The sequence below is a fragment of the Dryobates pubescens genome, chromosome 10, assembly GCF_014839835.1.
Source record: "Dryobates pubescens isolate bDryPub1 chromosome 10, bDryPub1.pri, whole genome shotgun sequence".
Lineage (NCBI taxonomy): Eukaryota > Metazoa > Chordata > Aves > Piciformes > Picidae > Dryobates > Dryobates pubescens.
Genome location: NC_071621.1, coordinates 12,714,225 through 12,738,220, shown reverse-complemented (window position 1 = coordinate 12,738,220; position 23,996 = coordinate 12,714,225). Strand labels below are relative to the sequence as shown.

Below are 23,996 nucleotides of genomic sequence, written 5' to 3'. Positions count from 1 at the left end.
GAAGTTGATCCAGGCATGCAAACCTACAGCTGCATCCCTGCATTACTTGCAGTACTGAGTATAAAGCGAGCAGTGCAGAAGAAATGTGGGAGCCAGGGTTGGCTGAGCAGTGTTCTTGCAGCTGTGATCTCTTCCTCCCTTTGGGCTGTGTGTGGACCATCACCATCCCTGGAGGTGCTTAGAAGATGTGGTGCTGAGGATTATGGTTTAGTGGTGGACTTGGCTATGCTAACAGTTGATGATCTTAAAGGCTTTAGAATACATAGAATACATAGAATAAACCAGGTTGGAAGAGACCTTCAAGATCATCGCATCCAACCCATCAACCAATCAAACACCACCCAAACAACTAACCCACGGCACCAAGCACCCCATCAAGTCTCCTCCTGAAAACCTCCAGTGATGGTGACTCCACCACCTCCCCAGGCAGCCCATTCCAATGGGCAATCACTCTCTCTGTATAGAACTTTTCCCTAACATCTAGCCTGAACCTCCCCTGGCGCAGCCTGAGACTGTGTCCTCTTGTTCTGGTACTGGCTGCCTGGGAGAAGAGACCAACATCCGTCTGTCTACAACCTCCCTTCAGGTAGTTGTAGAGAGCAATAAGGTCACCCCTGAGTCTCCTCTTCTCCAGGCTAAGCAACCCCAGCTCCCTCAGCCTCTCCTCATAGGGCTTATGTTCCAAACCCCTCACCAACTTTGCTGCTCTTCTCTGAACTTGTTCCAGCAAGTCAACCTCCTTCCTAAACTGAGGGGCCCAGAACTGGACACAGGACTCGAGGCGTGGCCTAACCAGTGCAGTGTACAGGGGCAGAATGACCTCCCTGCTCCTGCTGGCCACACTGTTCCTGATGCAGGCCAGGATGCCATTGGCCCTCTTAGCTGCCTGGGCACACTGCAGGCTCATGTTCAGTCTACCATCAACCAGCACCAGCCTCTTCCAACCAAACCAATTCTATGTTTCTATGATTCGTGCAACAGCCCATCTGCTATGGCCCAGCCTCCCTGTGCCCTACATTGAGGTTTGAGGAGCTGTCCTCCTAACACAGCTTAGTAAGGATTCCACCCAGTGAACTCCCTGCTCCATTTACATAGGAAGAAATGATCTGGCTTTTAGAGATGAGAAATGTCCTCATGTGCCTGGTTTGCCTTTCAACTAACATCTCCATTGATGGTGCTCATTCATGTCTTGCAGAGGAGCAGGAAGCACCATCCAACGCTTTGGCCAGCGTGGTCCAGTTTGTCCCTCTGGAGCTCATGGATGGCGTCATAAGAAACCTAACCAACGATGACAGCATCACTGACGTGCAAATGATGACAGCCATTGGCAGGTAGGAGAAGCTCCATTAGTGAATGCTGTTCTCAGTTAGGTGAAAAACCCACCAGAAAGCTTCAGTCAGTTCCTTTGTGTGGTTTTATCCCAACCAGCTTGGCTGGTGCTGTCATATGAGCAGTGTTTGGAGAAAAAGGGAATTTCTGGATCCTTACTTCCATCCCTGAGGACCTAGAAAACTAGAATTAGGACTTTTTAATTTGTTATGTTATTATTGTTTATTTTATTTGGTTATTTTTCTTTATTATGTTATTGTTGTTTGGGTTTCCTTTGTCTGATTTTTTTTTTCCCCTTAGGAATAAGTAATGTTTTGAGATGCCCAACATAAGATATCTTGAGGAATTTTGAGTTTCTTTCCAGAAGCTTCTGAGGGACTTTTCTTCACAAAAATCTCTTATTGTCAAGTTTCCTGTTGATCCTCATCTCCCTCAGAAAGACATCATCCTAAATCACCAGTCACAGTAAGAATCTTGGAGATGGAGGTTTGCCTAAGTTTCAATGATTCCACCTTGGCCTTTGTCAGATAAATGTGGTGGTGGTGGTCTGAATCTTAGGCCTGTACAGCAAGTTCTCCATAGGACAACAATGTGCCCTTGTGGCCAAGAGAGCCAAAGGGATCCTGGTGTGCAGCAAGAAAAGTGTGGCCAGCAGGGTTAGGGAGGTTCTTCTCCTCTACTATGCCCTGGTGAGATCACACCTGGAAGGCTGTGTCCAGTTTTGGGCTCTCCAGTTCAAGAGAGACAGGGACCTGCTGGAGAGAGTCCAATGCAGAGCCTTGAGGATGATTAGAGGACTTGAGCATCTGCCCTGTAAAGAGAAACTGGGAGCTCTGGGGCTGTTTAGTCTGGAGAAGAGAAGACTGAGAGGGGATCTGATCATTGTGTATTGATATCTGAGGGGTGGGTGTCAAGTGGAGGGGGCCAAGCTCTTTTGGGTGGTGCACAGTAATAAGCCAAGGAACAATGGATACAAACTTGAACACAGAAGGTTTCACCTCAACATGAGGAGAAACTTCTTTACAGTGAGGGTGACAGAGCACTGGAACAGGCTGCCCAGAGAAATTGTGGAGTCTCCTCTGGAGACTTACAAAACCCACCTGGATGCATTGGTGTGTGGACTGCCCTAGGTGATCCTGCTCTGGCAGGGGGTAGGACTCAATGATCTCTGGAGGTCCCTTCCAATCTCTAATGTTCTGTGATACTGTGAAATACTACCTGGCATGCAAGACTGTGCAGAGCCAGATCCTTCTTTGGCATCAACAAATCTTCTTTGCATACTTGTGTCCAGGTCCTACAGCTCACCTGTGCTCCAGTGCCTTTCTCCACACTTGCTTAGGAATATCTTTAATGATCCTAAGGGTCTTTTCCAACCTAAATATTTCAATGATTCTATCTTCAACTCACACTTTCCTTAGAGGCCTCCATTTAAATGGGTGATGTTCACAGGCAGTAGTGCACACACTTAACCCAAGGCAGCTGCTGTGATTTGTGAAACAACTCTGGGGACATCTCTTTTCCTCTTCTTACAGGATTTGTGGCCCCTCCAGCAAGGTTACATGACAGAAACACACATTTTTCCTGAGGGGAATTTTATGTAGGCAGAAAGGTTGCTTCTCACTGACTTGCTGGCAAAGGTCATGGTTTACCCAGGAGAAAAGCTCAACTTATCTGTTCAGTTCTTAGCCATTTTCTCCATTCTTTTCTCCTTCTGGGCACCTGCTGCTGTGTTCTCCAGGTGAGAAATCCTTTAGTAGCACCAGTGTCTAAATATATAGGTTGTAAAATCAATTGCATCAGCCCCAAAACATTCCTTGTCACGTCAAATGATGAGTAAATGATTACTCAGAGTTAGCCAAACATTAATCAGAGCCTGCAAAACATAATTAAGATCACTTAGGAGTGATGCAGAGGTTGTGGTAAAGTGTCTGCAGCAGAGGGGTGCCCCAGAATATTGAATGACTGTTGGCCTTTGGATGCCTGTGTGCTCCATGCCTATCACAGTACATCAGAGGTTGGAAGGGACCTCCAGAGATCATCAGGTCCAACCCCCCTGTCAAAGCACTGCATCAACAATAGATCACAACTAAATAGACCTCAATAGATCACAACTAAATTTGGGGCTAAGTAAAACAGGGCTTCTAAAGAAAAACTCTGTTGACTTAGAACATCAACAAAGAATGTATGAGCTGAAAGGATCTTTCAGCTGAGGATCCGTGACATGCTGGTTGCATACAGAAGTTTCTCCCCACAAAGCCTGGTTTGGAAGTCAGCAGGAGGGGTAAAAAGGGACTAGGGGAGGAGCTCCTCATCAAGTGAAAACCAAATCGTGGTAAAGGAAAGCAAGCCCGGCACCTGCTGGTGTAAGTGTACATCACAGTACTTAGTAGAGAGTTTCTTTTAGAGCTTGCCTCTTTTCAGATAACTCTATTAATGTGCATCCATGATGTCAGAAGTACTCACTGATTTGGAGAGGTTAATCGTTTATCTTACCTGAAGGTGTAGCAGAAGACTACTCACTAGGGAAGTGATTGTCACCCTGTGCTCAGCACTGGTGAGGCAACACCTTGAATACTGGGTTCAGTTTTGGGTGCCTCAATACATGAAGGATATTGAGGTGCTGGAGAGTGTCCAGAGAAGGGCAATGAAGCTAGTGAAGGTGTAGAGCACAAGTCTTGTGGAGAGCAGTTGAGGGAACTGGGGTTGTTAAGCCTGGAGAAAAGGAGGCTGAGGGAAGACTTCACTCTCTACAACTCCCTGAAAAGAGGTTGGAATGAGGTGGGGATCAGTCTCTTCTCCCAGGTAACAAGTGACAGGATGAGAGGAAATGGCCTCAAGTTGTGCCAGGGGAGGTTTAGTTGGATATTAGGGAAAAAAATCTTTGCTGAGACAGTAGCCAGGCATTGAGATAGGCTGTCCAGGGAAGTGGTGGAGTCACCATCCCTGGAGGGATTTAAAAGCTATGTAGATGTGGAACATGCTTTGGTGGTGACTTAGCAGTGCTGGGTTAATGGTTGGACTTGATTATCCTGAAGGTCTTCTCCAACTAAATTCTATGAAGATCTTTTGAAGATCCCAGGTCTAGATGAAGAAGCTATCTGCCGCAAGAAGGGGTCGCCAACGATCAATATGATCAACGAAATCCAACTTTATTGAGCATCAGACACTTCTTATATACAGTAGCCTAGCTGCCGACCCCACCTTCTGCAGTTAAACATCCTGCTCTCCCATCCTGATGAGATAATCACAAGAATTCTGTTTTACATTCTTCTTTACTTGTTATCGCCTATAAGGGCACAGTGACCTTGCTTTGGTATCCTGTTATCCTTTGCAGGCAGCTGCAAGCACAGCCACAAGGCCATGGTGGCCTGGCTGCATCAACACACTAGCTTACTGTGAGCAGTAAATAACAAGATGGAGTCGGGCCTACATACTCTGTTCAAACCATTGTTCCATAGAACCATGTCTTTGCAAGCCATTCTGCAACAGCTATCTGCTCTCACACAGCATTGCAAGCACTTCCTACCCCTGGAAATTAGGATGTGAGCTTTTAAAATGTAGCACACCAAATCAGTGGCTCCTTGGGGCAATTAGGGCCCTGGCTTCCAAAACATTTGTGGAGAATACCATGTGCATTGAAAGTGTAAGTTTTTGCTGTGCTTGCAGTGTAGGCAGACAGCAGCAGAACTGGAACTTAGACACTACTGCTGGCAAGTGGACAAGGTGGCTTCCAGTTCTGGAGCCCCTATTTACAGGGAAGATCTGGAGGTGCTTGAACGTATCCAGAGAAGGGCCATGAGGATGGTTAGAGGGGTAGAGCACCTCTCCTGTGGAGACAGACTGAGAGAGTTGGGGCTGTTCAGTCTGGAGAGGAGAAGGCTCCGAGGAAACCTTATTGTGGCCTTCCAGTATCTGAAGTGGGCTGCAAAAAAAGCTGGGGAGGGACTTTTTAGGATGTCAGGGAGTGATAGGACCAGGGGGAATGGAAAAAAAAATAGAAATGCATAGATTCAGATTGGATGTTAGGAAGAAGTTCTTCCCCATGAGGGTGGTGAGACACTGGAACAGGTTGCTCATGGAGGTGGTGGAAGCCTCATCCCTGGAGATTTTGAAGGCCAGGCAGGATGTGGCTCTGAGCAACCTGCTCTAGTGTGAGGTGCTGTTGCAGGGGGGGTTGGAACTAGATGATCCTTGGGGTCCCTTCTGACACTGACTGTTCTATGACTCTATGTCTGTGTAGAAGAAGAATGAAAAAGGAAATTTGGATCTCTGAATCTATCTCCCTGCTTTATAGGCACTGACAGTTGGACTCGATGATTGTAGAGGTCTTTTCCAACTAAAACAACTCTGTGATGCTATCTGTGACATTTACAGACTCCTTTCATGAAGGTTCAACTACACTCCTCAAAGCAGAAAGGGTTTTTGTTCCCACTGTTCTTCCTTGATAGCTGTTCCACCCTTGGGTTTCTTTAATGGTCGTGATGTCTCTTCTAATAGCCACCCTAGATCTATTTCTGGCCATCATCTAGTTAATGTGATCTTATGCCAACACAAATATCTGCAATAGCTTTTTTTTTGTCTCTCTGGAATTTATTCCTTCAATGTATGCAGGCAGAGCAGTCTCTTCCCATCTCTGCTTTCCTAAACAAGCTGGGTTATTTTTAGCCTTTCTTGCAGGAAATGTTCTTCTTTTCCCTGATCATCTTATCAGGCTTTTCCCACACCTGCTCCCACTTCAATGCGTTGGTCTTGGACATGGATGATGACTTTGTGCACTGTGTTCCAGGTGTGACTTTAAGCAACAATTTGAGAGGTCACTGCTTTGCCATAGAGAACATCTTTTCTTCTGCATCACAGTATGGTGCCAGTCTTTTCTATGACTGTTGTTACACTGGGAACTTGTAGTCACCCCAATGTCTGGCTGGTTGTCTTCAAGCAGACAAGCACCTATCACATAATATCCTTTTCTAGTGCCTTGCATGCATTTTGAATCAATCCATTTCTACACTTTGAATCCTCAAGGTCTTCCCTGTGATAGCTTGATCCTCCTCTTGTGCTCCCCACCTAGAGTATTGTGTCCAGTTCTAGAGCCCCTATTACAAAAAGGATCTGGAGTTGCTGGAACATGTGCAGAGATGGGCCAGGAAGATGATGGGAAAATGGGACATGATGCTCATTTGAGACCTCAGTTCCCCTCCAAGCACCAGCATGTTTGGCTTTGCATCAGCCAGTCCAGAAAACAGGAAGGCAAAATGAGACCCCACCTGGAGCACTGAGTCCAGTTCTGGAGCCCCTATGACACGAGGTGCTGGAACATGTTCAGAGAAGGGCCACAGGGATGAGCAGAGGGCTGGAGCTCCTCTCCTATAGAGACAGACTGAGAGAATTGGGACTGTTCAGTAAGGAAAAGAGAAGACTCTGAGGTGACCTTATTGTGGCCTTCCAGTATCTTAAAGGGGTCTACAAGAAAGCTGGGGAGGGGCTTTTTAGGGTGTCAGGTAATGATAGGACTAGGGGGAATGGAACAAAAATAGAAATGCATAGATTCAGATTGGATGTTATGAAGAAGTTCTTCCCCATGAGGGTGGTGAGATACTGGCACAGGTTGTCCAGGGAGGTGGTGGAAGCCTCATCCCTGGAGGTTTTTAAGGCCAGGCTGGATGTGGCTGTGAGCAACCTGCTGTAGTGTGAGGTGTCCCTGCCCATGTCAGGGGGGTTGGAACTGGATGATCCTTGAGGTCCCTTCCAACCCTAACAATTCTATGATTCTATGCTGGTGCCTCCCAGCTGTGCATCATCAGAGATTGCACAGCCCCGTTCAGGATGTTGTGCTAACATCATTAGATCTTAAAGAACGGTGCTTGTTCCTTTTAAGATAACCAGCCAGATATGATCTGCTTCTGTCCTCTGTCTAGAAATTCATATATCCTGACAATCTTCACAGACTCACAGAATCCTGACAATCTTCCAGAATGCCCTGGAAGCTGGAATCACACAATCACACAATCACAGAATGTTAGGGGTTGGAAGATCTCAAAAGATCATCTAGTCCAACCCCCCTGCCAGAGCAGGATCTCCTAGAGCAGATCACACAGGAACGCATCCTGGCAGGTCTTGAAAATCTCCAGAGAGGGAGACTCCACAACCCCCTGGGCAGCCTGTTGCAGTGTTCTGTCACCCTCACAGTTTTCCCTTGTGTTTCCAGGAAAATTCCCATGCCTCAACTTCCACCCTTTGCCCCTTGTCCTGTCCTTGGGCATCACCCAGCAGAGCCTGGCTCCATCCTCTTGGCACTCACCCTAGTTGTGACAGTGGGGAAGGAATTCAGGCCATCCTGATGTTCGTGACCTAAACCTATAGGCTGAGAATTCAGAAAGACAAAGGGCTGCAGTGGGGGTGGCTTGCTTAAGGAAGTTTGCTTAGGAAAAGTAACAGTGCAGGATGAAGCTGAGGCACATTCCTTGTTTTACCATGAAAAATGCCACACAGCAATGACTTACCCAGTGCTTGGTCGTGATTCTAATAATCTTACATATTTGCAAACATTAATGAGCTCACCCCTTATTCTCCTCCTCTCCAAACCAGAGACCCAGCTCCCTCAGTCTCTCCTTTGGTGCTTGTGGGAAGCCTTGATGGCATGCTATCCCATCTTCCCAGTCATCCCTTCATTGTCTGTCTGCCTATTCTTCCCACATAAAGCACCATGCCAAAGTTAACAGAGACATTAATACTGATGAATCAGTATTGAATCTGATACTGATACTTGATACTGATCAATCAGAATTGAATTTTATGTGATGGAAATCACCACTTCCTCTTGTTTGGAGTCCCTGAGTCTTCACAGTTCGCCTTCATATCAGCTGTTGCTGCTCTTGTTGCCATTCTCACATCTTTAATGTGCCTTCTCTTTGTCACCCTGATCAATTCCTTCCTCTTGCTGAGCATGGAGGCAGAGGATGCGTTTAATTTGGAAATCACATCTAGAGGCCATGTGTTATCTTTGATCACCCTCCCATCCTCTATATACAGTGACTGCATGGCTTTCCTTATTTGCTTCTGATGCAAATGTCTGAGGAACCTTTTCTGGTATTTGCTTAATTACCCAACTTGGCTTGACTTTTGGTATTTCTCAGCATCCTGCTGTGTTCTGATCTTCAAGCTTTCTTTCCTGGCTTGCTTTTTGTTTTTCCATTTCCTTGTAGACTTCCCTTCTTCCTGCTCTTTGCCTTGTGGTGCGTAGTTATCCATGTTCCCTTCACATATTTTGCACAAGGTACAGGCTGGTGAGGAAAAGGGTAAGACAACTGAACTGAGGTGGGAGACCAAAGATCTGGGATCTCTTCAAAGCAAAGGTACTGAAATGGTTAGCAAAGTTTGACCCCTGGAGATCCCAAGCCATTAATTACTTCTCATTTTTATTTAACACTAAGCTGAAACAGAAACAATCTCTCATCACTCAGGCTGAGGTTTTTGTGGCATTCAGGAATATTGGCTTCTATAGGCCTCTGGGGCCTTTCCTTGCCTTTCCTTGCCTTTCCTTGCCTTTCCTTGCCTTGCCTTTCCTTTCCTTTCCTTGCCTTGCCTTGCCTTGCCTTACCTTCCCCTTCCCCTTTCCCTTCCCCCCTTCCCCATTTCCCTCCTTCCCCTCTTCCCCCCCGTCCCCTCTTCCCCCTTACCCTTTCCCCCCTTCCCCTTTTCCCCCTTCCCCTTTTCCCCCTTCCCCTTTTCCCCCTTCCCCTTTTCCCCTTCCCCTTCCCCACTTCCCCTTCCCCACTTCCCCTTCCCCTCTTCCCTTTCCCCCCTCCCCCTTTCCTCCCTCCCCCTTTCCCCCCTCCCCCTTTCCCCCCGCCCCTTTCCCCCCTCCCCTTTTCCCCCCTCCCCTTTTCCCCCCTCCCCCTTTCCCCCTTTCCCCCTCCCCCTTTCCCCCTTTCTCCCTTCCCCCTTTCTCCCTTCCCCCTTTCCCTTCTCCTCCATTCCTTCCCCCTCTCCCTCTCCTTTCTTCTCTTCCCCTTCCCCCTCTTCCTCTCCTTTCTCCTCTTCCCCTTCCCCCTCTCCCTCTCCTTTCTCCTATTCCCCTTCCCCCTCCCATTTCTGGAAATCAACATTTCCCCCACAGAGAATTAAAGGATCTGAATCTGAGTGGTTTTTCCTTACCAGTAACAATGCAGAGATCACACCAGTATCACTTGTTTTCTGATGGTCTAAATACAGAGACCTTGACCAATTCCTCACACAGGTGCTATTGTACCAGTGTTAAATCTTGAACTCAGGTAGACTGAAGTGAGTGGAAGAAATCTCCACTTTCTTCTGTGGACTTGGATCTGGTCCTCTGATGAACCACAGTGTGGGTGATTCCACTTCAGGTTCTGTGGTGCTGTGAGTAGCATGTCCCCAGAAAGGTTGTGGAGTTTCTTTCTCTGGAGACTTTCAAGACCCATTTGGATGCATTCCTGTGTGATTCTATGGTCCTGCTCTGTCAGGGGGGTTGGACATGAAGATCTCCAGAGGTCCCTTCCAACCCCTAACATCCTGGGATCCTGTGAAAAGCCTTATGAAGAGCCCTTCTTTTTCTTGGTCATCCCACATGAATTTGGAGGAGGTTTACCCTGGAATGGAGCTTGCCTTTCACAATATGTGAGTTAAATTCACCTTCAGAGTTTGTATTTCATTTCAGGATGATCGACTGGGTGTCCTGGCCCCTGGGAAAGAACATTGACAAGTGGATCATTGCTCTGCTGAAGGGTTTGGCTGCAGTGAAGAAGTTCAGCATCTTGATTGAGGTTACTCTTTCAAAGATTGAAAAGGTCAGTGGGCTCTTTTAAACATGAGTGTGAGCAATAGATTCCTTCTTGCACCTGAAATATCTCCTTGCCTTTCCACTGAATGGGGACAAGATGTGACTTGAGATGCCTTGAAGAGAGTGTGCTGGCCCAAATGGTTTTGAAGGAATGTTGTGTCCCCTGCACCCTCTGTGAATGCTGCATTGCTGTGTATGGGGTTGTCCTGGTTTGAGCGAGAATAACCAATTCTCCATTCAGTTATTAGACCTTTTAGCTCAGTCTCTGCTCAGTGAGGGCAATTTCTGAAGCTCAAGGTATGTTTTTCCAGACAGTGGCTGCTTCTAGCAGTGAGAACACTGATGTTACTGCCAAGGGCTGGGGTGCAGAAAGGCTCTTGCCTAGACTTGCCCCTGGGCAGACAAAGGTCACTGCTAAATCACGTTGAAGTTGAAGGGTCATAAATAAGTGAACAGGTCACACTTGTAGGCAAGAGTGGACAGGACAGGTGACCCAAACCTGACCAACGATGTATTCCATTCCCAGTATGTCATAGTATAAAGCTGAGGGATCACAAACATTAAAGCCTCTTCTTCTAAGGAGGTCTCTGTCTATATTCTACCTTTGATCCCAGTCCTTGAGCTTCTGAACCCAGCTTATAAATCCAGTTCCAGAATCCCATTCCTGTCTGACACTGAGCCTGATCTGGACTCTGAGGGAGTTCAATACTTAAGGTGTGGCTTAACCATTTAGTTTAAGATGCTCAGTGCAGGGAGCTGGGCTAGATGGCCTTTAAATGTCCCCTCCAAGCCAAAACAGCTACCATTGTATGATTCTGTAAGTGGCCTATTTCAGAAAATCTCTTATCCCTCTGTGCTTGCATGGCCTTGTCCATCAAGAGGTACAGAGATGCAGCAGTGTGTGCCTCTGCACCAGGCATTGCACAAGCCTGAAAGAGTGATGATAACCACCCAGTATTTTTAGGATGCCCTGTGGCCATGAGGGAGATGATTCTGGAGACCTGACTTCAGGCTGCTTGTTTAAACATTCACCATGGAGTAGGAGCAGAGCAGCAGCTGTGGTAGATGGCCAGTGCGGTAGATGGCCAGTGCCTCTCTTTTCTTCTGGCCTTTGTGTTGTGGTACCTTCCTGCCTTCTCATTTTGCCTGTTTTTGTTTTCCTTCCCCACCAGGTCTTCTCCAAGTTGCTGTACCCCATCGTGAGAGAGGGGGCTTTGTCTGTCCTGCAGTACATGCTGCTGAGCTTCCAGCACTCCCACGAGGCATTTCACTTGGTAAGGCTACACCTGGCCTGGAAGAGGGTATTGCCCTGAGTGTAACCATGCCATGGGACAACACAGGTGGGAGGAAATGGAAGAGGCTGAGATATTGGGGAATATTTTCCTCCTCTACTGAGCCTTAAAGGATTTGGTTGCCACAGGCAGAGCAACCATCCTGCATCAGAAAGCAAGGTGCAGAGGAGGAGCAAGGATTCTGTGATTCTGTGATTTTGCTTTCTCCTCTGATGGTTCCTCCCATTTCCCCTGAAGCTTACCAGCTGGGTGTTCAGAGATGAATCAGTATAAAGCTGATTTGGCTTGGCCCTTCCAGATTTGAAACGTGTATTATGTGTGCATGGTCCATTTTTTTTTCTGTGGTGCTCTGCTAGCTGGAGGAATGATCTTTATGGACAAGTGCATCATCATGGTACTCCCCCAACCTCAAAGTCACCAGCCAAGGTTGCAGTTAATACAAATACACTGGGTGGCCTGTCAAGCCAGACTGAGTGTCTTATCAGCAGTGACTGTGGTGCTCTTGAGACCATTTGAACCTGATGTTTGCCAACTCTGCAGCTAGAAGAGGAGGTTCCCTGCTCTTGCTGTTAGATCACTTGCTCCTCCCAATCACTTTCTCTTGTGGTGACACATTTGCATGGCTTGCTGCTGACCTGTGCTGTTAAAGGAGCCCAGGTGAAACTTAACCAGCTTGGTCTGGGCCAACCAGACCTGCAGTATTGCATTTGCCTGGAGAAGGAAAGGGGAAACGGTGAAGAGGTGGCCTGGGGCAGGAAGGTGAGCTGGGCTATGTTGATCCTGTCTTAGGAAATTTCATGGGCAGGTTTAGAAGATATAGCCTCTTCCCCCCAACACTGCCCCCCCCCCCCCCCCCCCCCCCCCCCTTTCAGCTGATGTGTGATAGATGTTGCCACTTAGACTTTGGGATGCATTAGATGAAACCTTTGGATTGAGACCATCTCAGACTGCTCAGGCAGTGGAGGTCAGGGAATATACTCTGTTTGCTGTTCCCTAAGCAGGTGCCTGTTCATTGGACTCAAGGGGTTGCATTCCACATGTGACTGCAAGCTGTCACCAACATGTGGCATCACTTACCGTTTCTTGAAGTGAAGGTTCATCTTTCAAAGGACTGCACAGCATCAGAGCAGTTAAGACTTGAAGGCTGCATCAGAACACTTCCACTTTGTGAATTCTGCACTGTTACAAGCAAAACCCAGTTTCAGCAGCATTTGAATCTCCTCTTTCCATTTCCACAGTGGTATTTGCTATTTTATCCAGCCGTCGACACTAAGGCACAGCTCTGCTTCTGGCTGGCATTGCCTCCAGAATGCTGTCATTAAAAAACAAGGCTGAAAGCAGAGGCATGTTTGCAGTGATTGAGCTGATAAAAGCACTAATGGATTATTAATGTTTCATTTTATGCCTTTTTTTTTGGTTTGCTGAAGCCCTCACATTTGGCTTTTCACCTAAAGTTCTCAGAAGAAGTAGATAAGGCTGGGGGGGGGAGGAAAAGCAAAGCTAGCCAACATTTTCAAGTGGTTATTTTTTGTTGTTTGTTTGCTTCATTCCTCAGCTGGAGACACTTTAAATGAGCCTGAATTCCTTGAGAAACTTTTGGGTTTCTAAAAATAGGGCCATTCCAATGGGTTGTCTTCAGTTGGGTGTCCAAATTTTGAAACACTCCAAAAGCTGTCAGTTGTTCTTGGCTTGAAGTTCCTCTCTGCAGCCCAACAAGCATAAATTTCCTCCTCTATTTTTTAAACAGCCAGGCTCAAACCTGTCTTGCTCCTTATGTTCTTGTCATTGCCCTGCCTCTTTGGAAGTGTTTTGAGTATTGTTCCCATCATCGCTTGGTGAAATAGTGATGTATGAAATAATAGAATCATAGAATGATTTGGGTTGGAAGGAACCTTAAAGATCATCTAGTTCCAATCCTCCTGCCATGGGCAGGAATACCTTCCACTACAGCAGGCTGCTCAAGGCCATGTCCAAGCTGGCCTTGAACACCTCCAGGGAGGCGGCATCCACAGCCTCCCTGGGCAACACTTTTCAGCTCTCACCACCCTCACTGTAAAGAATTTCTTCCTAATCTCCTAATCTCCGGTCTAAATCTCCCTTCTTCCAGATTCAATCCATTCCTCCTCATCCTATCACAACAAGACCTTGTAAAAAGTCCCTCCCCAGCTTTCATGTAGGCCTCCTTCAGCTACTCGAAGGCCACTTGTAAGGTCTTCCCAGAACATTCTTCTCTTGTAGCCTGTTCCCACAGGGGAGTAGTGCTGGGAAGCTGTCCTGGGATTCATTTCGTTCCCCAGCAAAACTTGCTTGTAGGAAAAGAAATAGTTAGAATCTCCAACATTTTGAGGAGGGAAAAAAAAAGAGAGAGAGAGAGTGAAAGAAGAGAGAAAGAGGCAGGGAGAAAGAAGAGAGAAAGAGGCAGGGAGAAAGAAAGAAGAGAGAGTGAGTCAGGGAGAAAGAAAGAAGAGAGAAAGAGGCAGGGAGAGAGAAAGAAGAGAGAAAGAGGCAGGGAGAGAGAAAGAAGAGAGAAAGAGGCAGGGAGGAAGAGAGGACGAGGAAATGGCCAGACTGGGGAGCCTGAGACTTTGCTCCAGGATTGTTCTGGGGTAAAAGTAAGATAAAATATAAATGCAGAGAGGGTTGTGTAAGTGCCTAGGGTCACTCTAGCACATGTGGAGGATTGGAAATGGGTAGCTAATTCTCCGTGCAGCTGCAGGGTCGGCAGAGGGTGCCCGTGAGCAGCGCAGCATTGGTCTTTGCCTCTGCTCGCTTTGAAGCTTGGAAGTGAACGCAAACCCAAACACGCTCTGTTTGTGTCACCACCCACCCCACCGTACCGGTTCCAGCTTAGATTATGACGTGTAAAATAAAGCACACCGGACACTTCTTGCAGGCTAATTTGTCTAGTATAGAATAACAGAATCAGAGACTCACTAATCATAGAGCTGCTTTGGTTGGAAGAGATCTTTAAGATCAAGTCCCGGTACCAAGAAGTCACCACTAAATGGTCCCAAAACAGCCCACCTACACAGCTTTTAAAACCTTCCAGGGATGATGACTCTAGCACTTCCCTGGGCATCTTGTTACAGGGCTTGACAACCCTTTTCAGTGAAAAGAGTTTTCTTAGTATCCAACCTAAACCTTCCTTGGTGCAACTTGAGGACATTTCCTCTTGTTACTAGGGAGAAGAGACCAACGTCCACCTTGCTTCATCTTCCTTTCAGGGAGTTGAGACGACAAGAAGGTCTCCGCTGAGCCTCATTTTCTCCAGACTAAACACCTCTGTTTCCCCACAGGACTTGTGTTCCAGACCCTTCACCAGCTTAGTTGCCCTGCTCTGGATATGCTCCAGCACCTCAATGTCCTTGTAGTGAGGGGCTCAAAACAACCCAATATTCAGGGTGTGGCCTCACCAGTGCTGAGTACAGGGAGAAAAATCACTTCCCTAGTCCTGCTGGCAGAACTATTTCTGACACAAGCCAGGATGCTGTGGACCTCTTGGCCACCTGGGCACACTGGTGGCTAATATTTGTTCAGCTGTTGACTGATAGTCCCAGGTCTTTTTCTGCCACGTAGCTTTTCAGCCCTATGCATATAGCGATGAAGGGTAATGGGGGTGCGTGTGTGTGTGTGGTTTGTGAATGAACTGTAGGACCTGGCATGTGACCTTGTTGAACTTCATACCACTGGCCTCAGCCCACTGATCCAGTTAATCCAGATCCCTCTGCAAAGCCTTCCTGTCTTCAAGTAGATCAACGCTCCTGTCCAGCTTGGTGTTACCTGCAAACAAACTGAGAGTGCTCTTGATCCCCTCATCCAGATCATTGCTAAAGATCACAGAATCACAGAACATTAGAGATTGGAAGGGACCTCCAGAGAACATTGAGTCCAATCCCCCTGCCAGAGCAGGATCACCTAGGGTAGTCTGCACAGGAATGCATCCAGGTAGGTTTTGTGACTTTCCAGAGAAGGAGACTCCACAGCCTCTCTGGGCAGCCTGTTCCAGTGTTCTGTCACCCTCACTGTAAAGAAGTTTCTCCTCATGTTGAGGTGAAACCTTCTGTGTTCAAGTTTGTATCCATTGTTCCTTGGCTTATTAGTGTGCACCGCCCAAAAGAGCTTGGCCCCTCCACCTGACACCCACCCCTCAGATATTGATAGACATTGATCAGATCCCCTCTCAGCCTTCTCTTTTCAAGACTAAGCAGCCCTGGGTCTCTCAGTCTTTCTTCACAGGGGAGATGCTCAAATCCCCTAATCATCCTTGTGGCTCTCAGTTGGATTCTGTCCAGCAGGTCCCTGTCTCTCTTGAACTGGGAAGCCCAAAATTGAACACAGGTATTAAAGAGATCCCAGTACTACAGGTTTCAAACCTTACACTTGGTTTCAACATACATCACTGCTTTCCACCGTGGCTATGTGATTTAGTAGAGATTGATCTGCACAAAGAATGATGGTCACGGCATGGCAAAGCAGCAGAACAAATCTGCAAGTGTCATACAACATGAAACCCTTGAAAGTCTGCAGTATTTGTGCTACTAAAGTCAACAGAAGACTTCCTGCTGAATACATAGGGTGAAAGATTAAGTGCAGAATGGAACTGAGGTCCACTCCTGTTGACTGTTCTTTCTGCCTGGAGGTGAACTTCATTCCCCTGCATATGTATTAAAGCTCTGTGAGTAATTTGAAGCCATTTTTGACTCAGTGAATTTTCTTTTTTCCAGCTGCTTCCTCACATCCCGAGGCTGGTGGCCTCTCTGAAGAAGGAGGACTCCAACTCTGCCACCAGCTCACTGGAGCAGCTGGCCGAGCTCATCCACTGCATGTTCTTCCGCTTCTCAGGATTTCCAGATCTCTATGAACCAGTCCTAGAGGCAATCAAGGTAAGACATGCATGTCTCAGCCCTTTTTCCAGTTTAGAATTGTTTCACTTGGAAAAATCCTGTAAGATCTTCAAGTCCAACCACTGACCTGATACCACCATGGCCATTAAACCAAGACCCAAAGTGTCATGTCTTCATGGCACATTTTCCTCATGGAAACAGTATGTTAGCTTGCAGCCTGGTGCAGACTGTCCTGTAGGGATGTCCTAACCTCAACATCTCAAGCTGTGGTATAAGAAAGAGTTTATTATTCTGGGTTAGGCAAATTGAGGGAAGACACTTCTCTTAAGATGGGCCTGCAGAAGTTCTGATCATGCCTCTGGGTTTTAGCTATAACTTTAGCCTTGAATGCCTCTAAAGGACTGACACCGACAGCTAAACACTTCCTTGCATCGATACATGTTCATGCAAAGAGCAAGGGAAATGAGTTGTGTGAATACCTCTAGCAGGGGAGTTTTGCTGTTCACAGGATCACAGGATGTTAGGGGTTGGAAGGGACCTCTGGAGATAGCATAGCATAGCATAGCATAGCATAGCATAGCATAGCATAGCATAGCATAGCATAGCATAGCATAGCATAGAATAGAATAGAACAAACCAGGATCATTGAGTACAACCCTCCCTGGAGGAGCAGGATCACAGAACCTAGTTCAGGTCACACAGGAAAACATCCAGATAGGTCTTGAAAGTCTTCAGAGAAGGAGACTCCACAACCTCTCTGGGGAACCTCTTCCAGTGCTCCGTGACCCTTACAGTAAAGAATTTCTTCTTCATGTTGAAGTGGAACTGCCTATGCTGTAGTTTACATCCATTGCCCCCTGTCCTATCACAGGGCACAAGTGAGAAGAGGCTGTCCCTTTCTTCCTGACATGCAGCTCTCATATATTTATATACATTTATTAGATCCCCTCTCAGTCTTCTCTCCAGATGAAAAAGCTCCAGCTCTTTCAGCCTCTCCTCCTCATCATCCTTGGAGCCTTCTGTTGGACTCTCTCAAACAGATCCCTGTCCCTCTTGAACTGGGCAGCCCAAAACTGGATGCAATATCCCAGGTGAGGCCTCACTAGGGCAGAGTAGATGGGGAGGAGAACGTCCCTGGATCTGCTGGCCACACGTCTCTTAATGCACCCCAGGATGCCATTGGCCTTCTTGGCCACAAGGGCACATTACTGTCCCACGAATAACTTTTTGTCCACCCGGACTCCTAGGTCCTGTTGCCTGTTAGTAATTCATCACATGGAAAGGTAACACAGATCTCTCTTTCCAAGGCTTTTCCTGTTCCAAATGAAGACAGGATTAAACATCTCTTGGGACAAAATGCTTGGACCTCCCAGAAGAACGAGCTGGCCTGCTTCTACCCACGCCTGGCATCCAAATCGGAGACAGGAAAGATAGGGTTAATTAACTTGGGCAACACCTGCTACATGAACAGCATCATACAGTCCCTTTTCATGGCTTCAGAGTGAGTTTTGTCTCCCTTTCTCCCACTCAGGACTGCTCCAGGGCTTGCTCCTTGCATCCCACGCTGATTTTTTTCCCCCTGTTGCTGTTTGCATCTCTGCTTTTCTCCTGCAGCTTTCGTCATTCGGTGCTGAATCTAACTGAGGGCAACTCCCAGCCCCTGATGACAAAGCTCCAGTGGCTCTTTGCATTTTTGGAGCACAGTCAGGTAATTATTTCATGTTCTAGTTATTTGTTTGGACTGTCGGCTGCGGAAAGGCTCGTCTCCGAGTCGCTTCCTGCCGACTCCAGTGTGCTGATAAGGAGCTGTGGATCTTGGTGGCTTTTTATAAAGGGATGAATTTTGTTTGTGTGAAAGAGGCTAATTTTGGGGGGTGGAGGAGGCAGGCTCCTGTCACCCGTGAAAGCAAGCTGTGTTCACACAAGGCTGCCTGCCTTCAGCCTGTGGTCCTGATGCAATAACTAATAGTCTGGTGGTAGTTTGCATAAATGGCCACTGACGAGCCTGTCGGTATAAAGCAGAGGGGTTTGTTTCATAGAAGGGACCTCAAGGATCAGCCAGTTCCAACCCCCCTGCCATGAGCAGGGGCACCTCACACTACAGCAGGTTGCTCAGAGCCACATCCAGCCTGGCCTTCAAAACCTCCAGGGATGAGGCTTCCACCACCTCCCTGGGCAGCCTGTGCCAGTGTCTCACCACCCTCATGGGGAAGAACTGCTTCCTAACATCCAATCTGGGTATACCCACTTCTTGTTTTGTTCCATTGCCCCTAGTCCTATCACTACCTGACACCCTAAAAAGTCCCTCCCCAGCTTTCTTGCAGCCCCCTTCAGATACTGGAAGGCCACAAAGTTTCCTCAGAGCCTTATCCTCTCCAGACTGAACTGCCCCAATTCTCTCAGTCTGCCCTCACAGGTGAGAAGCTCCAGCCCTCTGCTCATCCTTGTGGCCCTTCTCTGGACACCTTCCATCACGTCCAGGATGTAATAGGGGCTCCAGAACTGGATGCAGTACTCCAGGTGTTTCTTGCTGTGCAGCAAGGAAGAAGGTTGGAGCAGTTTGCTTGTCCCCTTGCTTCACAACAAAGCACAAGCAGTTGATCCAAATTGCCTTAGAAGTGGTGTTGTTAAAAGAAGAATAATAAAAACCCACCCTTTAGATTCCAGATGCTTTGAGTCATCTCTGTGTGAGGGAAGGCAAAATAGGAATAACACCCTTAAACAAATTAATCATGAGTGCTTTCTTCACAAACATGAACTGGAATAGGAATGACCCCTGGAGATACAGTTGTATCTCTTGAAAACACATATTTCAGTCCCTAGAAAGAGATAATTTTGGAAGTCCAGTGAAATTTCCCTTGCTGTGAAACCAGTAATCTGGGCTGCTTTCTTTTCCAAGCCTTGACTGACAGAGCTGACTTAATGCATCATGGTATTATGTCATAGAATCATAGAGTCATAGAATCATAGAATGGTTGGGGTTGGAAGGGACCTCTGGACGTCATCTAGTCAACCTCCCCTCCATGCTCGCCTAGATTAGGTTGCACAGGAACACACCCAGGCAGGTTTTGAGAGTCTCCAGAGAAGGAGACACCACAGCCTGTCTGGACAGCCTGGTCCAGTGCTGAAAGTAAAGAATGCTTTCCCTTAAGTTTAAATGAAACCTCCTGTGATCTAGTTTGTACATCTTGCCCCTTATTGTATCAGTGGCCACCACCGAGTAAAGCCCAGCCCCATCCTCCTGACCCTTAGATTTAGATATTGATTGGCATTGAGAAGATCCCCTCTTGCTCTGATCTGTACTCCACTCTGGTGAGCCCCCACCTTGAGTACTGCATTCAGTTCTGGAGCCTGTTACAGGAAAGATCTGGATATGCTTGAATGTGTCCAGAGAAGGACCACAAGGATGATCAGAGGTCTGGAGCTCCTCTCCTATAGAGACAGACTGAGAGAGCTGTGAGGAGACCGAGAGTCTGAGGGGACCGAGACCTTATTGTCGCTGTGCAATATCTGAAGGAGGCCTACAAGAAAGCTGGGGAGGGACTTTTTGTTGGGTAGGTAGTGATGGGACTAGGGGGAATGAAGCTAAACGAGAAGTGGGTAGATTCAGATTGGATATTAGGAAGAAGTTCTTCCCCGTGAGGGTGGTGAGACACTGGCACAGGTTGCCCAGGGAGGTGGTGGAAGCCTCATCCCTGGAGGTTTTTAAGGCCAGGCTGGATGTGGCTCTGAGCAACCTGCTCTAGTGTGAAGTGTCACTGCCTATGGCAGGGGGGTTTGAACTAGATGATGCTTGAAGTCCCTTCCAACCCTGACAGTTCTGTGATTCTATGATCTTCTCCAAGCTAAACAGCTCCTGATGACTGCTGGGGGGAAAAATACAGTGTGGTAGTTTTAGGTTTGCCTTTAAATATCTTCCACAGATCTTGACCAGATAGTAGTAAAATGTAACTAAATCTCTATTGGGTGTAAAAAGGAAAATAGTGATTGCTCTAAACAATCTCATTGGAAGGATAAGGGACTTAAGCTAGTCATGTAAACAATTTCCCTCTCTCACCTTTTCATTCTGGGAGAGATACTAACTTGCTTCTGCTTGACCTCGGCTGCATTGTTTTGGTTCAGTCTAACATCCCTCTGCTCCTTTCTCTTGTCCCTTTTATGTACAAGGGGGTAATTGTGGGGCAAGGAGGGAAAAGCTAGTAGCTTCCCTTGGTCTTTGGCCAGGGGGTCTGTGCTGTTCATTAGTTGTAAATACCTCTAAATGTTGTAAATACTGTGTATGTTGTGCATATTCATTGCATTTCATGGCAGATTGTAGTTTTGCTTGTAAAACGTTTGCTTCCAGCTGAGCTGGTCCGGCAAGTTTAATGCTGGAGGGGATTTTCAACCCACCACATACAGACAGCTGTTAAATTTGGTAGCTGGTCACAGAGAAGTCTAGTTTTTGATGGCAAGCTGTGGCTTCTGTGATCTATGGCAAGCAAATACAAAAGCATATTCGCTTGTTGTGTAGTTTATGGTGTGCAGTTTATGGGTAATAGTTTCCTACTACTTTCCTAATGGCCTTCCAGTTACTTTTCATCTTCAGGCTGTTAAGTCATTTTTTTTTGCCCAAAATAGTTTGGGTTTTTTCCCCCATGTTAATTAAGCAGCAGCTTCCTAACAGCAGTGATGACAGAGTCACAGAACGTTAGAGGTTGGAAGAGACCTCCCGAGATCATCAAATCCAACCCCCCTGCCAAAAGAAGCATCACCTACACTCTCTGGTAATGCAGATTACCTGCCTGCAGTGATCAGAGTGATGGGTGAAAGTTTAGTGGATTTTTTTGGCCTATTTTTTTAAGGAAAGGATTTGGTGAGAGGGATTCTGATCAAATCAAATATAGCACCAAAATAAATTCAGGCTGAATTAAGTTAGAAGTCTCTGGGCCAGCCCAATAAATCATTTAAAAGTGGAAGGAAGCAATGAATGTGTGGATATTTTATGGAAATGCACATACAATAATGGCTGAAGTTCATCCTCAACAGTCCTGGCTTGCAGCAAACCAAGGAAATCTTCCCCTGCATTTGGATTAGCCTTTGTAGGGGTGATAAAAGGGACCTTATCTGGTATACAAACACTCCTTGCTTCCAATGAAGCAGCCAGAAAGTCCCTCCTCTCCCCTCTCCGTCCCCTTATGAGAGGTAAGAATCAAACTCCTAGGATTAAATGCACTTCTTTATCTTCTGTGTTGCTTCTAGCGACCTGCCATCTCACCTGAGACTTTCCTCTCTGCCTCCTGGCCACCCTGGTTCACCCCTGGTGCTCAGCAGGACTGCTCAGAGTATCTCAAGTACTTGCTGGACCGGTACGTGGCAGGTGCCATGATTTTGGAGCCTGGTGAAAACACCATCCCTAGACCTGATGTCATGTTTAATGCTGACCCATGTACAAATGGGAGAAGTGCTGGGACCTGGAGGGGTTGGGACAGTGGAGGCTTGGGGAGAAAGATCATAGAATCATGGAATACTTTGGATAGGGAGGGATATTTAAAGGCCATCTAGTCCAACTCCACCTCAGTGAGCAAGGACATCCCCAGCTAGAGTAGGTTGCTCAGAGCCCTGTCCAACCTGGCCTGGAATGTTTTCAAGGGTGGGGCATCTACCACCTCCCTGGGCAACCTGGACCAGTGTCTCACCACCCTCAGTGTAAAATATTTCTTTCTTACAGCTAGTTTGAATCCTTGCTTTAGTTTAAAACAATTACTCCTTGTCCTGTTGCAGCAAGCCCTGATAAAAAGTCTGTCCCCCTCTAGATATCGAGACTGGTCTGGGGCTCCTTGTTAAAACCCTGTTTGGGGTGGTTTATGGGTAAGGTCAGAACTTAGTTCAGCTTGAAAATTTCTGCCTTTTCTCTGAAGGCAAAGGGATTAGTGCCAAATTTAGGGATTTAGCTGATAACCCACTCAGCCTCCTCTGTAAAATGTTGATTTTTGCCTTTATCTTATCTAGAAGTCCCAGATCTCTGGTGTCCATGTGTTCCCTCTAGAAGCTGGGGTTGGAAGGCACATGGAGATCTCAGATTCATCAGCCCTGCCCAACTCCTCCCTAACCTCTTTCTACAGCACCAGACCCCTAAGTGTAGGCCGTCAAACCTGTACAAAGCCCTTGGAGGGAGGAACAGAAACTCTGCTTTAGAAACTGCCTCCTGGTGTTGTATTGGTTTGTAATTCTGCCTTTTTTTTTTACCTCTGCCAAAGATTACACGAAGAAGAAAAAACTGGAAAAAGGATCTACCAGAAACTCAAGGAATCCAGCTTGATGTCTCAGGCAGTGGAACATCATTACTTAAACAAGACACTGATTGAGAAGATGTTTGGGGGTAAAATGATGACAAAGATCCGCTGCTTAAAGTGTATGAACGTCTCATCCCGAGAAGAAGCCTTCACAGACCTGTCCCTGGCTTTTCCCCCACCAGACAGCCAGGTGCCTGGGAGCACGTCTGTTTTGCCTGTGGAAGAAATTGGCCCCCAGTTTATTGAGCCTCCTGAAAACCCAAGCCAGCTCACAGGGTCTCCCTGGATCCGGAGGAAGATGGCTGAAGACCCTGCAGCCCCACCAGTGCTGGTGGAAACTTTGGGTTTCCAGAAGTCAAGAGAAGCAATGAGTTCCTTAAGTGGCAATGCTGTTGGCATGGATGCCGCCAAAGACCCTCTCTCAGCTTTTGGGGAGCAGGCATGTGCTCCCAAGGACTCCAGATCTGTCCCAGATTTAATCAACTACTTTCTATCCCCAGAAAGACTGACAGCAGAGAACAAATACCACTGTGAGAAATGTGCATCCCTGCAGGACGCTGAGAAGGTGGCAGAGCTAACAGAGGGACCACACTACCTCATCCTCACACTGCTACGCTTCTCCTTTGACCCACAGACGATGAAGAGGAAGAAGATCTTGGACAATGTCTCTATCCCCGTGGTGCTCAAGCTGCCCATCCTTGCCACCCCAGAGGAAACTGAGGAGGTTTCCCAGCATGACAAGGACAGGGCTGGGCCAGGAAGTGGCTTCACGTCTGTTGTGTATGACCTCTGCAGTGTGGTGGTGCATTCAGGCGTCTCCTCTGAGAGTGGCCACTACTACTGCTACTCCAGGGAGTGCACTGACACGGTCCCCCACGGGCAGCCCCAGGACAGAGTGCCCAAACCAGCCTCTGACAAGCAGCTGGACTTTGAAATCCAGTGGTACCTCTTCAATGACACCAGAGTTTCCTTTTCCTCCTTTGAATCGGTCAGCAACATCACCTCTTTCTTCCCCAAGGACACTGCCTACGTTCTCTTCTACAGGCAGCGGGCGGGCAGGCAGAGCTGCCTGCTGCATGAGGCTCTGGCCGAGGCTGGCCACCTGCACGGGGAGCCCTCCCTCCATAAGGACTTGATGGAAGCCATTTCCAAAGATAACATCCTCTACTTGCAGGTAACTCCCCTTGCTGTGCACAACAGGGTGCCTTCCCATGGCTGCCTGGCTCTTGGGCCACCTTCCCACCCATCCGGGCAGCAGCAGGGTCATGTCCTGAGGACAAATACGTGTGCAGGTACCCGCCCACCCCCTGAAGCCAAAGCCCTGTTCCTTCTTAGTGCCCAAGTTGAAGTTTTCCACTCTTTGGGCACTGAGGTTGGTGCAAGATGCCTTGTGGCTGTGGTTGGGCTTGACTTGCTGTTGCCCACCCCAGAGAGCTCTGCCAGAAATTTTCTCCTAGGT

General features: G+C 47.4%; 1 protein-coding gene across 2 annotated transcripts in view; it reads left to right on the top strand.

Moving 5' to 3' along the window:
- The window catches only part of USP35 (ubiquitin specific peptidase 35), a 42,094-nt gene that overhangs the window by 16,978 nt on the left and 1,120 nt on the right, over positions 1-23,996 (top strand). For both annotated transcript variants that reach the window (XM_054164727.1, XM_009898671.2), the window contains 8 exons: positions 1,196-1,331; positions 10,004-10,133; positions 11,299-11,400; positions 16,143-16,301; positions 17,570-17,763; positions 17,877-17,970; positions 21,504-21,610; positions 22,502-23,711. In XM_054164727.1, coding sequence (XP_054020702.1) covers positions 1,196-1,331; positions 10,004-10,133; positions 11,299-11,400; positions 16,143-16,301; positions 17,570-17,763; positions 17,877-17,970; positions 21,504-21,610; positions 22,502-23,711 — 2,132 coding nt within the window. The remainder of the gene's footprint in view (positions 1-1,195; positions 1,332-10,003; positions 10,134-11,298; positions 11,401-16,142; positions 16,302-17,569; positions 17,764-17,876; positions 17,971-21,503; positions 21,611-22,501; positions 23,712-23,996) is intronic.